The 15,202-nt window shown below is 39.2% G+C and overlaps 1 protein-coding gene across 1 annotated transcript; it reads right to left on the bottom strand.

Annotated features, from left to right (window-relative positions):
* Positions 1–1,897: 1,897 nt before the first annotated feature.
* On the bottom strand, positions 1,898–10,914 carry LOC136855733 (uncharacterized). The gene is made up of 6 exons (XM_067133102.1): positions 10,851–10,914; positions 6,217–6,335; positions 4,929–5,048; positions 3,433–3,573; positions 3,174–3,283; positions 1,898–2,478 (listed from the first exon to the last, which is right to left on the bottom strand). Exons 1-6 carry the CDS (start codon positions 10,912–10,914, stop codon positions 1,968–1,970), a joined length of 1,065 nt encoding a protein of 354 aa, XP_066989203.1. The 3' UTR covers positions 1,898–1,967.
* Positions 10,915–15,202: the final 4,288 nt, after the last annotated feature.

The raw sequence follows: 15,202 nt of genomic DNA, 5'->3' as shown, positions 1-15,202 counted from the left end.
TTTAATATCTTGATGTCAGAAGTATACGGCGGGGGCATAAAAGTCCTGGCAACGATGTAGGCTAGGCCGCCACCGGGCAGTGGTTAAAGTTTCATGAGCTGCGGCTCAAACAGTATTATACCGAGACCACCGAAAGATAGATCTATTTTCGGTGGCCTTGATTATCCGCAGTAGAGGCTGTACAGAAAACTCGATTGCGCTGAAGAAACTTCGGCGCAATTTTTACTTGTTTTATATTTCATTTATTCTTTTCGTGTTCCTTTACTATTTTTCGGAACGGGGAGTGGAATGGGACGTGGAGAAATCACCTGCAAGTTCTGGAGAGAATTCGTCGGAAATTCAATTTGCCCTAAAAGTTTACCTAGATGCAAGTCCTTCAGTTTCCTTAGAACATTGGAAGAACACGTTCCTGGTCTCTTGTGAAAGCTCGCTTGGTTTTCTCAGTGTCAAAAAGAAAGTCGCATTTTCCAATATTAAGATATTAAAAAAAAAAAAAACATTGAATGCAACTGAATAGGTGTTCCAAAATTCGTGGCATATTGTAATGATAATTTGCATCTGCTATCAAATCATTATAAGCCATTAATATTTCTTATTACCTTCCTTACGATCATCAGTCTGTTCAGCAAATAGTATACTGGCTTGACAGTGATCCTCAGCGTACTGAGAAAGCTTCCGTTTCTCTTTTAATACATTCCATATATATATATATATATATATATATATATATATATATATATATATATATATATATATATATATATATATATATAATTATAATCACACTATCTAGAATGGAACACTTTTATCACCGGCTCGTATAACGATTTTTGTCTGTCATTATCTCTACACGTCTAATGTCGACAGAAAATAACAGATCAATTATAATCCCCCAATTTCTGTTTTGTATATGCCATTCATATGCATTGTAAACTGTTACAGTCTTCCACTTCGACCAAGTGTCATTTTTCGTACTGCACCACCCTGTCTATTTGCAACCCTCTCGATTCCATTTGCTTCGCTTGATGGGACAATCCGTCTGGGTAATTTCCACTCCCTGTCGTTCATTTGCATTCAGTAGAGACACAAACACCTCTCTTGCATGCAAGGGTCGACTTTACTCCTTACTTTGTATAACTCTAGAATTCCCCCATAGGGAGTTAGTGCCGTCAGTGCACCTCACGCAGTGAACTGTAGGCATTACTTAAGGTTCTTTGCAGCGTGCCTTCCAACCCCTAGGTGCAAACCCTTTCGTTCCTTTTACTCTACCTCCTTTCATGTTCTCTTTCTTCCTTAACCCTCTCCTAACAATTGGTTCATGGTGCAACTGCTTTGAGGTTTTCCTCCTGTTACACCTTTCAAACCTTTTACTGTCAGTTTCCGTTTCAGCTCTGAATGACATCATAGGTCCCAGTGCTTGGCCTTTGGCCCAAATTCTATATTCAGTTCAATTCAATAAGTCCAAATTGATATATATCAAATGAAATGATAATAGAAAATAGCATTACAGAAGAGAGTTATGTAAAATAATAGTTATTACTGACTGAAAAAAAATTGTAAAAAATGAAGCATAAAAACAAATGGCAGCGTGTTAAATTTTGGTTCGGTTTTAGTTCCTTTTAAAGATAGATAATTTACCCGGATATTAATTATTTCTGGGATAGCTCAAGAGGAAGGAGATGAGAGAGAGAGAGAGAGAGAGAGAGAGAGAGAGAGAGAGAGAGAGAGAGAGAGAGAGAGAGAGAGAGTTTTAATAAAGTATAAAATATCTAGCTCAGGTCACGACCTGGCAGGTTGTATGGGCTAAAAATGTATATTAAGCACCAGTGCATTTCATAAATATTTTTTGTGAAAAAAAAAAAAAAAAATGAGGTTCCACGGCAATGATAGTCCTTCATGCGAACAAAGCCATAATAATATACTGAAGTGAATTACGCTTTTTTTTTTTTTTTTTTTACGTTGAAGCTTTACGTGTCCACAGCAAATGGCTCTATACCATCGAAGAAGCAGGTGCCGAGGGAACTTTTGAAATACTGGTACCCGAGAGGATGTCGTCTCGTGAACCCCGCGCTTTCATGCAACTTGATTGAAGCGTAGTTGTCATCCGATATCACGGCTGCTGCGAAACCCGTTTCTTGAATGGAAGCCTTAGCCAGGGCCACGGTAACAGCAAGCGCCAATTTTTGACCGCGATATTCGGGCAAGGTGTAAGTATTTGTCAATACATTGAAGGGGGAGATATGGGACCATGCAACCGGTGGGTCAGACAAGTTGCCTCCCTGTGACGAATGTTCGCCTTCTTGAATTCGCTGATGTTCGTTGCAACGGTCACGGGTCTTGAAGACGCCCACGCCAGGGAAAGTTCTTAAAAATCCTCTGTAGGCGTCAGTTGTCTCGCTGAAGTTGTATTCCCAGTGGTCGTACATGATCCCACCGTGTTCCTCTCTGAGCCCTCCAAGTTCGAATCCTTCTGGGAGCCTGCAAAGAGGAAAAGCATCGCTTGACAGGTTTGGCGAGCAAGGCCTATACTGCCCTGAAATGGAAGACTGCAGTATCTGCAAAAACACAAAACTGAGAAAAATGATAGAGACTCCCTTGCTTTACTGCTGATTTTGCAGATACTGCAAATGGAACCCCCCTAAATACTCGTTGAAAGCATTGAAGAATCATTCTGAAACTGCAGTAACTTGTGAATTAGTGTTTCACGAGCCCAATAGGTGGCATATCTCAATTTCGAAAATTTTGCAGACTCTGAGACAAAAGCGTGCTACTACAAATAATCGTCGGTAATGATTTCATTTAAGTAGTTCCTTTGGTGTTCTTCCACTAAAAGGGGTTTCTTTATTTTTTGCATAAATACCCAGGGTCTCCTGAAATCTTCAAGATGTAGATTTCATTAAAGGAATTTTGAATTACTATTTTTAATGGTGTTTACAGTAGTCCACCATATGTCTTTCTAAAAATACGAAATGAATAAAAACGATAAATCTAGTTCCTTCATATCCAAATAAGAATGAAAGGAATCCTTGTAAGATGATTAAGTTTCTCATGGAAGGGCAATACAAGTTTTCATGGTTATAATAACCCAGGTTTGAGGTACCAGAATCTTTTATAACCTTTTCGAGGTGCTAATTATCCCAACGGAAGCTATCAAGCTATCTTGTCATACACACCTTGGTTCAAGTTCTGGCTGAGAAGTCAACGAGTAGAGATGACAGGGGAATGATCTGTGAGGTGTCAGGTACCCGTCTCCAAGAATGCCCTTTAACACAAGCGTTCGCAGCTGGCGTGGAATGGAAAAGGCTTTGTGAGTAAATGTCTGAGAAAGACAGAGACCCTTATATTACTGTAACAATTTCGATTCCTTTAATTCTAAATCTTTTACATGAAGGAGAACACAGAACTAGCAAACTGCGCAAAATAGCAGCTTACCTTTTCCAGTAAAACTACTGGAATCGCGTAGAAGAAAACGGGCTGCTTCCAGTCGATTGCAGAAATGCTTTTCAGCTGGTTGGCAATCAGATGTTCGTCATCTTGGGAGACGTCCCAGAACACAGACAGACTCTGGACATCCTTCAGAATAGAGATAATCAAAGACGATGACTGGAGAGCGTACATCTGAATGTTTACGTCGAAAAACAGATTACCCAAGGGATTAAATATTTTTGGGCCTTTATTACAATATTATGTACTGATCGTCTAGATTATTGTACAGCAATATCAGCTGGAGTACCAGTGCACGCCTTCCACACTCAGACATTTTTTTTGACCATAGTATTTAGCCTGCATCGCTTCTAGTTAATATACCACGGGTTAGGGTGTCAGCAAAGCGGGTTTACTCCCAGTGGAATGAAAACTAAAATTTGCACGTATTTTCTGGTCCTTTGAAATTTTGCAATAAGAGAACGTAATCTGTCTTTAAAAAGTGAAATACCAAAAGTTCAGTGAGGCTTCATATGTAGTATATATCAACAAACATCGTCATTCAGTCCATGATACCCACGATACAAAACTTCGTAGTGGCTACTTAATCAGAACGGTAATGCAGAAACACAACTGAATGAAGTTTTCTTCGCATCTGATTAACTTTAAAGGCTATCTGCACTGGGATTGTTCTAATTCAACACAGGATATGAATGCGGTCCATTATTATTCCTGTATGTTTTTGTTCAGCCTTAATAGGTGAAGTAACCAACTTCAGCAGATGATAGTATGATAGGCTACACATGCATATCGCAAAATTAATAAATTATTGGTAGATTTCTGGCGTCCCAACTACTAAGGTCACTGACGCCACCCATATCGCTGCCTGACAAGTCGCGTTTAAATTTCGAAACTGCCACTGGAACCTAGCATGAAGGAGGTGTCATTTTCTAAAACTAGGGTATAGTCAGTTAAGTAATTATGCTAGCTCGGCTAATTCATCTGTCCGGCCTCAGATCTTAAAAGCTACTGAGGCTAGAGGGCTACAAATTGGCATTTTGACCACCCACCCTCCAATCATCAAACATAACAAATTACAGCCGTTTTAATTTTATTTAAGGTTGAGGTTAGCCGTGGATCGATTGCGCCGAAGAAATTTCCGCACATTTTGTACTTGTTTTTCTATTGACTGGTTTTCTAAAGGAAATGATAAAGCTTTTTAGGCAGGCATACGGCTAAGATAATTCCTTTATGCAAATTCATCATGAAATGATAAGGAAAATATTAGAACTGAGCCTAGCTAATGTAATTGTTATTGACATTTCTCATCCAGCTTAGGTTAGTCTGGCCTGTAGTCATTATATTATATTTATGTAGCTTACTCGTACTGTTTTTATGTATATATATGTATATGTATATAAATGTATATATATGTATGTGTGTGTGTGTACTGAGTTTGTGTGTCTGTTTGTGTTTATGAACAGATGACGCAATTTAGAACTGACCTCTGAAAATCCCGGGGTGGCGACAACCAGGGTTGATTGAGGAGAAAAGAAAATTTCCTTCTCGGCACCTTTGCCCTTGACCTTATAATATGCTTTTCGAGCCAACAGGTACCCGTAGATCTGAAAGAGGCTTTCACCGTCAACATAAAACTGCTTCCAAAGCATTCGAAATATAAAGATAACGGTCGTCAGTTTTATCGGACACTGATAGCAGATATATTACTCAGACATGTGTAACGTTATGGTTCAGTATAGAAGCAACGTATCCAGTTATTATTAACTTTCGTAATAATAATATGCGTGATTGAGCGGGAAAGCGAGATGATAGATATAAATTTCAATCATTTCTTAGTCTCTCTCTCTCTCTCTCTCTCTCTCTCTCTCTCTCTCTGACCTATCTGGTTGGGTAGTACCGATATACAGGTAAATCCAAATGTGAAAATTCTCTCTCTCTCTCTCTCTCTCTCTCTCTCTCTCTCTCTCTCTCTCTCTCTCTCTCTCTGCCTCACACTGAGGGACCTGGGGCAACCTGAACGAACTGTAAGGTCTGTAAGGTGTAAGGTAAGGTCTCTCTCTCTCTCTCTCTCTCTCTCTCTCTCTCTCTCTCTCTCTCTCTCTCTCTCTCTCTCTCTACACACACACACACATGTATATATCTGGCTATATTTATATATTTATATATATATATAAGGGCGATAAATATTGCATTTCACCTAATATCTTTCAGTATATTAAATTACTGCATATCAGAGCAAGTGACCCCATACAAACAAATTCAACTGGCCACATAAATCTAAACAATGGACAACATTCAAATACATCTGGATTGCTCTTATTCAAACAAAGTCAACTACTTGATTCAAACAACATTAATTAATCCCGTTTCAAAGATAGATGATACATTGAAAGGTTGTCTGGCTTCACACGAAGAAAAGATTGAGGTTGGCAGATTTCGTTATGGGAATTTAGTGCATTTAATCTTTTTCATTGGTCCTTTTTTTTGGCAGCTTATGTCTTCATTGCATGATTTATAATTTATAATTGTTAATTTATTTTCTTTATGTGCACTGCATAACACCTCGCAGTGTAAAACTTCAAGGACAATTTTCATAAAGAGGTGATTATGCAAATCAAAACTGGAAATGACAAAACTGCAAATAATTAATTAGTTTTAATTTTACCGATTTTTTTTTGTGAGCACCCTCCCCCTATCTGTCCCTCAAACAGAGAAAGATTGAAATCAAGTAAAATCATTATATATAAAATGCAAAAACACGTAGCTTCTCACCATGAAGGATTCTGGCAAATACATCTCCAGTGTTTTCTGGACTTTGTCAAAGTCTTCCGATGTCTTCGCTTCTTTGAGGCCGATCTCGATGTCCTCCATTGTTCCTTCACTCACTGTGTCTGCAAAAAGGGAAAGCTTTTAGTTTTCCGAAAAGAAAACTATTGTGCCGGCTTTGTCTGTCCGTCCGCACTTTTTTCAGTCCGCCCTCAGATCTTTAAAACTGCTGAGGCTAGAGGGCTGCAAATTGGTATGTTGATCATCCACCCTCCAATCATCAAACATACCTAATTGCAGCCCTCCAGTCTCCGTAGTTTTCATTTTATTTAAGGTTAAAGTTAACCATAATTGTGCTTCTGGCAACGATATAGGTCAGGGCACCACCGGCCCGTGGTTACAGTTTCATGGGGCGCGGCTCATACAGCATTATACCGAGACCACCGAAAGATAGATCTATTTTCGGTGACCTTGATTATACGCCGTAGCGGCTGTACAGAAAACTCAATTGCGCCGAAGAAACTTCTGCGCATTTTTTACTTTTTTTTTTTTTTATGAAAATGACTTCTTAATATTTATAAATGTTCTTAGCATCCATTCCTTTGGGCCAAAGCTTCATTGCTTTCAAACTGTCGCTCTTCCAGAGTTTCAGTTTAGCTGTTCACCCCCTCTAACTCCGTCATATTCAAAATTTCACCTTTCATTTAAGAATAATGATTCCTGACCTGATTAACCTACTTCATGATTATAACGCGTATCTTTCCTAGATAGTGACCCCCAGCAAAGTTCGGGGGTCGTTATCTAGGACCAGTATTACTTGGGGGTCGTTATCTTTATGAGATTTACAGTCTTTTGTTTACGTTTTTACGGTAATCCCCAGCGGGCTGGTACTAAACACGCCGCAAGGTGGATACATACCGGGTTAAAACCTGGGTACTTACTAATCATGTTCTCTGTCAAGATCCACCTCAGTGAATTATCTTGCGTACTGTTATCACCCTGCCTCGTGTTATTATCGGTAGCCATCAGATTACAATAACCAGGGCAGTGTGCTGATAAAGTTTTCTGAGAACTCTGGACTGTGAGTTTTAGTACTGTCTATATTTTGCAATACATGCAAATGCCTTGAGAGAGAGAGAGAGAGAGAGAGAGAGAGAGAGAGAGAGAGAGAGAGAGAGAGAGAGAGGTGCTATTATATTTAACTGTTAACTTTTAGTTTTGTTCGCGGCTTATTAATGTAATGATCACCAAGAAGAGTAATGTGATTGCTCATAAGAGTCTGTAGCAACACTACGAGATCCGATTCCTTAGTTTAGAGAACTCGGTGTTACTTTTCATTAAAATCGTTTTGCAAAGAACTGTGCTTGTTTTGCCTTGCTATATCTGTTTTTATTTACACGAAATACTCTCAGTTAAAGGGGCGTGTTGAAAACAAACATATCCTGTACGCCACGCATGACGAATGCATCTATATACGTGCAACCTGTGACTTACATATGCAATATGACAGCTCTTTTTCAGTAATTCTGGAATGCGTTTGGATGTGCAGCCCAAAATTGTTCTTTTTTGACATCATCATTCGGTAATAAAACCCACTTTGTGCTTTCAGTAACATATTATCTCGTATGCCCCGTTGATATCAAAGATCTTGTCATAGAAGATTTTCTTTGGAAGACGAATGGTTTTAATTAAACAAAAATAACATAATATTTTGTAAACGATGAATTCATGCACAAAACGGTCAAAGATATTCTCATTAACTCCACCTTGCACCTCTTATGCAGTGGATTACAGAAGTTTCCATTTTAAAATCATATATTTGAGTCGTGAACGAACCTAAGATTTTTACAAGCAATTGTTCGTAATAATATCTCTCTCTCTCTCTCTCTCTCTCTCTCTCTCTCTCTCTCTCTCTCTCTCCAAAAACACATGCCATGGACAAATCATTCACACACCCACAAAAAAAAAAATATGTATAATCGAGATGAATACGTTAAAAAACTCAAAGCAGGAATGTCTGTGCAGGAAAAACTGTTCCCTGTTCCCTTGAGGGGCTAACCATCCATCATCCTGAATCCAGACGATCCAGTGAATGTGCAGCGTGTCCAGGGAAATCCGTCAGTGCTAAATTTATTGCATCTTGCACAGCTTGTAAAGTGTCCACTCGCTACTCCGTTTGATTAAAAAAACTATTATGAGCAACAACGGGACAATAATAGGTATTGATAGCCTCTATATCAGCACTTCTGCTCGTAAACAGATAAGAAATGTTACGCCGTGAGAACATCATCTCTTTCAGGCTTAGGCTACAAAGAGTTGGTGATCGAATGATATTTATCCACGTGACTGAGCATCCCAGACGATCGCAAAACTCGCGAGCAAGACTGCTCTAAAATGGAAGACTGCAGTATCTGCAAAAATACAAAACTGAGAAAAATGGTAGATACTGCAGTTTTCTCTTGCCTCTCTGCTGATTTTGCAGATACTGGGAACCCCCTAAATAAAGCACTGAAGAATCTTTCTGAAACTGCAATGACTTGTGTATTAGTGTTTCACGAGCCCGATAGGCGGCATATCTCAATTTAGAAAATTTTGCAGATATTGCAATTTTCCATTTTAGGGCAGAATATAGGTTCGAGCAACAGGTTGAGAATTTAACGTTACTGATTCACTTGAGGAGTAATAAATACTTGAGCTTTCTTTCAAACAAGTTTGTGGAAAAATTCAGGCAGTTGCAATTCTTGTTCTCCCGAGAAATAAAGCAAGTTAGGCATTAATAAACTTGGGCGCATTTTTTACTTGTTAGAATTGTGATCAGACACTGAGGAGTGTGTCAGTAACGGAGATATAGTGTATTTCTTGTAAGGCTATTGATAGTCAGAGGATATTCTCAGTATTATTAAGACTGAGGAAATATGTCGAGTAATGGATCCGTGCGAGAGTTACGGGGAACCCTGTGTAAGATTTAAAAGTTACGAGAAGGGAGTTATGCTGGGTGTGTCCTGCTAGCAAATTGCTGAGATGTTTACTAGTATTGTACCAGCCCTGTTTTTTTTTTTCATGCCTCTAGGTTAGGTTAGGTTAAGTTAGGTTAAGTTAGATTAATAGTACTTGTGTGATTTGGGTGTGAGAAACATAATGAGATTATTTTCAAGATAATTCTATGGTTAGTTTTCAAGACATGGCGTCCCGCTTTTTTCAGGGAAAGGTCTCGGTACTCGGTTACGTCTCGGGAAAATGTGTTCCGTTGCGGCAAAAACCTTCTGAAAACAATGTTGTTAACGCAATAGATTTAAAACTTTTCCGTGTGGGACATTAAAACAAATTCGATCTTTCGGGGTGGGGATCGTTATCTAGGACTAATATTTCTTGGGGTCATTATCATTATGATATTTACAGTCTTTTGTTTATGTTTTTACGGTCATCTCCAACGGGGTTGTACTAAACACGCCGCAAAGGTGGATACATACCGGGTTAAAACCCTTGGGGGTCACTATCTAGGCAAGGTCCAACAAATTTATTGACATGTTTAAAACATCTCACATATGATTCAGTCTTCTACCTGTAAGAAGCGAAGAGGACATATGTATTACTAGCACAGTGGTTCTTAATCTTTTCCACTGCCCGTACCCCTTGAAACCTCAGAAGATTTTCTCATACCCCCATCCAATATAAATACATGACGAGCATACGATAAGGATCAGTGATACAAACCTTGCTGGTGCACTCTAAGGCCTGAGTTAAAGACTCAAGGAAAAAGTAAAGTAGGGGGTTAGTGCCGTCAGTGCGCCTCATGCGGTGCACTGTAGGCGTTACTTAAGGTTCTTTGCAGCGTGCCTTCGGCCCATAGCTGCAACCCCTTTCGTTCCTTTCACTGTACCTCTGTGATTTCACGAAGTCCCTGAAAACTTCAGGGATTTCGTGAAATCCCTGCTTTCACAATCTCACTGTAACATATGCACCAAAATTCAGGAACATTAGTTTAGTCAAATATTCTCCAGCACTTCGAGGTGTAACCGGACACAGGACAAGGTTACCCTGTACAGGAGAACTGACCAACTGGTCTCGTAACTTGATACTGAAGGTAAGCGTTATGCAAGAGGTCCGCGGGGGGTAGGAGGTAGCGGCTAGCATCTGATTATTATCTACGATAGAGGGAGCAAGTCTAAGCTATTCACGCCTCTCTATTTCTCTGCACAGAGAAGTTGGCGTGTATCTGAACTGAGCGTTGAATGGCCTGCTATATCTACATACATACATACGTTCATACATATATATATATTATATATATATATATATATATATATATATATATATATATATATATATATATATATATATATATATATATATGTATATGTATTAGTGCATAATGATCACTCAAGTGCGTGCGTAAGTACAGTATCTCTCTCTCTCTCTCTCCCAAGAGAAGGCGCATGCATGATCAGATTTACCAAAACAGGGGCCATTCTAGTATATCTACCTTTGAAATGATGTCCAGAGCCGAAGTCTACGATCTTTGTTGATGTAAATTGATGAATATTAATTGATGGCCCGTGACGTCAGCAACCTGTGAATTGGTGTCATGTGCCGACTTAATTATAATTCCAAAGTAGCTCAACTAAGTAAAACTTTCTTACACTGCGACACAGAGTTCCTTCCAGCAGGAGGTTTCGTCGAATGAGGCCTCTTGGCATCAGTCATCGTCAGTTGTAATGCCAGAGGTGGGCGGAGCTTGAAAGGCTTGCCAGATGTACGTTACTGGTAAATCTTCAGACTTCGTCGTTATCTTTTTCATTTATAACGATGATCATGGCGAAACAAATCCACAGTTATGTATATGTACCTATATTTGAAGGTAAATCTGTACAGATAGCTTTCGGGAATCGAACAGTTTCCCGAAAGCTTTCTGTACAGATACATCTTTAAATATATGTACATATACATAACTGTGGATTTGTTTCTCCAATTCAAGACTCATGTGTTTCTATGGGTATTTTTTAATGATAATCATCTTCGTAGTAAGTTATCGTTATCCATTACTCTAAATGACACTACCCAAAAATATATATGGTTACTAAAGTCCTACTTCTAGAACATTCACCGATTAACGAAGAAAATCTGGAACTGTCAGTTGATCAAGGCACAGCCCTTAGGCATAGCGGGCATTTTCACTGCCCAGAAATGAAGTTCTTCCCTGACATCCCCGAGGTGCACTGTAAGCATTTACTTAAAGGTCTTTGCAGCGTCCCTTCGGCCCCAAGCTGCAACCTCTTTCATTCCTTTTACTATACCTCCGTTCGTATTCTCTTCCTTCAACCTGGCTATCCATCCGCTCCTAAATTCTGTATTCTATTCTATTAAAGTCTGAGTTACCGGTTAGATGTTAAACAATAACAGGGACATCGAAGAGTACTTTTGTTACTCAAGGTCCAAGCGTGACGTAACATCGACACCTTATTAAGCGTGACTGGCCATCTGCCCAAATATATTATCTTCCCTTGATTTCATGTCCGCGTATACTGTTCTATCATTATCGCTATATTCATTTATTTTTCAGCATTTTAGCTTTCTGTTACAGGGAACTATTGTGCGGGCTTCGTCTGTCCGTCCGCTCTTTATTCTGTCCGCACTTTTTTCTGTCCTCACTTTTTTTGTCCGCCCTCAGATCTTAAAAACTACTGAGGCTAGAGGGCTGCAAATTGGTATGTTGATCATCCACCCTCCAATCATCAAACATACCAAATTGCAACCCTCAAGCATCAGTAGTTTTTATTTCATTCAAGGTTAAATTTAGCCGTAATCGTGTTTCTGGCAACGATATAGGATGGGCCACCACCAGGTCTTGATTAAACTTCCATGGGCTGCGGCTCATACAGCATTATACCGAAACCACCGAAAGATAGAACTGTTTTCGGTGGCCTTGATTATACGCCGTAGCGGCTGTACAGAAAACTCGATTGCGCCGAAGAAACTTCGGTTCAGCGCAATATTTACTTTTTTACATCTTACTCATTGTTACCATTGTGATTTTCTTTTCGTTTTGAGAAATGCAAAGACGAGAAACGTATTCTGGATGATTGCACGAAGCCATGTTGGGGACTTCCGATAAGTCGCTTACTTGTTTTCAATCTGTTTGTAATGTGAGGCGACAGTTGCCAGTGTCTGTTTATGACAAGTTACATTGCAATGTGGACGCACTCTAACCAGAACATGCTACAACACCTTCAGAGCCTTAAACTATTATTAGTAATCATATCACACTCATGACTTCTCTGTAAGATACGCGTGTGATATGGAATATCAGATGTATCTTGTTGATGTTACCACCTATGGTCTATTTTTTCTCCTATTTTAGTTTTCTGTAAAAGAAAACTATTGTGCCGGATTTGTCTGTCCGTCCCCACTTTTTCTGCCCGCCCTCAGATCTTAAAAACTACTGAGGCTAGAGGGCTGTAAATTGGTATGTTGATCATCCTACCTCCAATCATCAAACGTACCAAATTGCAGCCCTCTAGCTTCAGTAGTTTTTTTTATTTTATATAAGGTTAAAGTTAGCCATAATCGTGCTTCTGGCAGCGATATAGCCCAGGCCACCACCGGACCGTGGTTAAAGTTTCAGGGCCGCAGCTCATACAGCATTATACCGAGACCACCGAAAGATAGATCTATTTTCGGTGGCCTTGATTATACGCCGTACAGAAAACTCGATTGCGCCGAAGTTACTTGTTTCTTAAATTAACCTGTCAATAAATACGCAATCCCGTTGAGGGGCTTCAGTGCTTTTACTTATTTCTGAAAACAAAGTCATAAACATGCTACATTTCATGAAGCCCCCCCCCCAAAAAAAAAAACCTACGCCCAAAACAACTTGAACCAATGTTTTTTGTTTTACGAAATTTGGTGTTTTCAGAAAAAAATATTATATATGTATATATATACATACATATATATATATATATATATATATATATATATATATATATATATATATATATATATATATATATATATATATATATATATTATCGCAGGAAAGGGAAGCACATTATGTCTTTCATTTTCTGCACAGGAGAATAAACCTCGGGTACAAAGACTTCCCCCTTCTCCTCCATCACCGTGTTTCACCATTTCCGGGGAAAAAAATGAGAGGCATTTTTCCTTACCCCAATATTAAACTTTGACGCGTCTCCAGATTTTGGTCGACCTTTGTGCGAAAAGCTCTGAAACTCTTAATAAGATCATCCCGCTGAATCTTTCCTGGAAATTTTTCGTTCCCGAGTAAGACGACAAGGGGATGAGGGACCGTGATTTATGATTAATAAGCATAAACCCCGTAGGGGGTTAGCGCCATCAGTGCGCCTCATGTGGTGCACTGTAGGCATTACTTGAGGTTCTTTGCAGCGTGCCTTCCATGGCCCCTAGCTGCTACAACCCCTTTCGTTCCTTAAACTGCACCTCCTTTCACATTCTCTTTCTTCCGTCTTACTTTCCTTAACCCTTTGCTAATAGTTGATTCATAGTGCAACTGCTTTGAGGTTTCCCTCCTGTTACACCTTTTAAACCTTTTTACTGTCGGTTTCCGTCTCAGCGCTGAATGACCTCATAAGTCCCAGTGCTTGACCTCTGGCCTAAATTCTGTATTCAGTTCAATTCAATAAGCGTTAAGTTGGGCACAAAGAAAGTATAGTTTAGGAGAGAAATTAGTTTTACCTTGATATAGATATTCTAAGAAACTGCCCCTCTTCACCAGGAGAGTGGCGGTAAAGCATTTAATTAATGCATGGCATGTTTACGCAACTAAAATAATTATTTATATTTCTCTCTGTTTGAACAACATCCTTGTTTATGGAATATGATATAAGACAAAAATTCTCCCCCTGCAAATATAAGGAGTTCATATCAGAATTATATAATTATATCAAATTGGTTTCCACATCATTCTTTCATATCAGAATTATGTAATTATCAAATTGGTTTCCACGTTGTTCTTCTGTTTAAATTTTTTCATGAATAACTTTGGTTAAAGTCCTCTTGGGCCTCGCAAGGCTCATAGGGCTGGCACTGAACCCCTGTTTCTTAGGCTGACAGCCGGGGGTGAGAAGTCCCGATGCCTAAGACACATGACCAGTGTGTCGCTAGGCCCACTGTTTAACGCTTGGTTGGCAGGCTACCGGGTTTATGCAATGGCGCCATCCCCAAGCCACCAGTGAGCGGGGGGATTTGAACCCCGGTCCTCTCGACTGGTAATCGAGAGCCTTACCACTGCGCCACCACGGCAATAATTTTGAAGTGATATAAATTATGAGGTCTACTGACTTTTGCAACGCCCTGGCTGACATTTTAAATATCAGTTACGTGTACTTGAGGTGATTCCTTTCCTTATATTTTTATCAATTTTTTTCAGGACACCGTTAAAGTATAGAAAAAATTTCCAATACTCAACGTAAATAATTAAGTCTAAAATTTTGTGTCAGCATCAAATGTATTTTACACGAAAATTAACACAGTTTAAAAAAACTGTCCTGGTTTCCTAGAGACCAGCAGGCTTACTGACAAGATTTTTAAAACCTCTTTTAAAACGTCAGAATGACTCTCTCTCTCTCTCTCTCTTTATCGTTACATCGCAGGAAGAGTAATACATTTTTTTTCTTATATTTCACTTTGTTCCTAATATTCACTGATTGCTGAGTGTGTTTTCCTTCATCTTGCAGAAGAAATCTTAGTACCTTGTTTCCCCCCCCCCTTTTTTCGTGTGCTCTTGAAAGGACCGGAGAAAAGAATGCCAACTGAAAATTCCTAGTCGTAAATTTCTTTGAAATCTCTAGAAGCCTTTGCCGACAGGAGAGAGAAGCTGCAATTCTCACATTCCGCAATTTAACAACGTATGTATAAAAGAATTTTTTTTTTTTTGGTTTAAACAAGAAAGGATAGTTGGTGGGTTAGCAACTCTTTCAAGCGGTTCTTTTGCGGTGCACTGTAGGCATTACTT

The sequence above is a fragment of the Macrobrachium rosenbergii genome, chromosome 32 (assembly GCF_040412425.1).
Source record: "Macrobrachium rosenbergii isolate ZJJX-2024 chromosome 32, ASM4041242v1, whole genome shotgun sequence".
Classification (NCBI taxonomy): Eukaryota; Metazoa; Arthropoda; class Malacostraca; order Decapoda; family Palaemonidae; genus Macrobrachium; species Macrobrachium rosenbergii.
The sequence above is the reverse complement of the archived record's forward strand: the minus strand, read 5'-3'. Positions and strand labels throughout refer to the sequence as shown.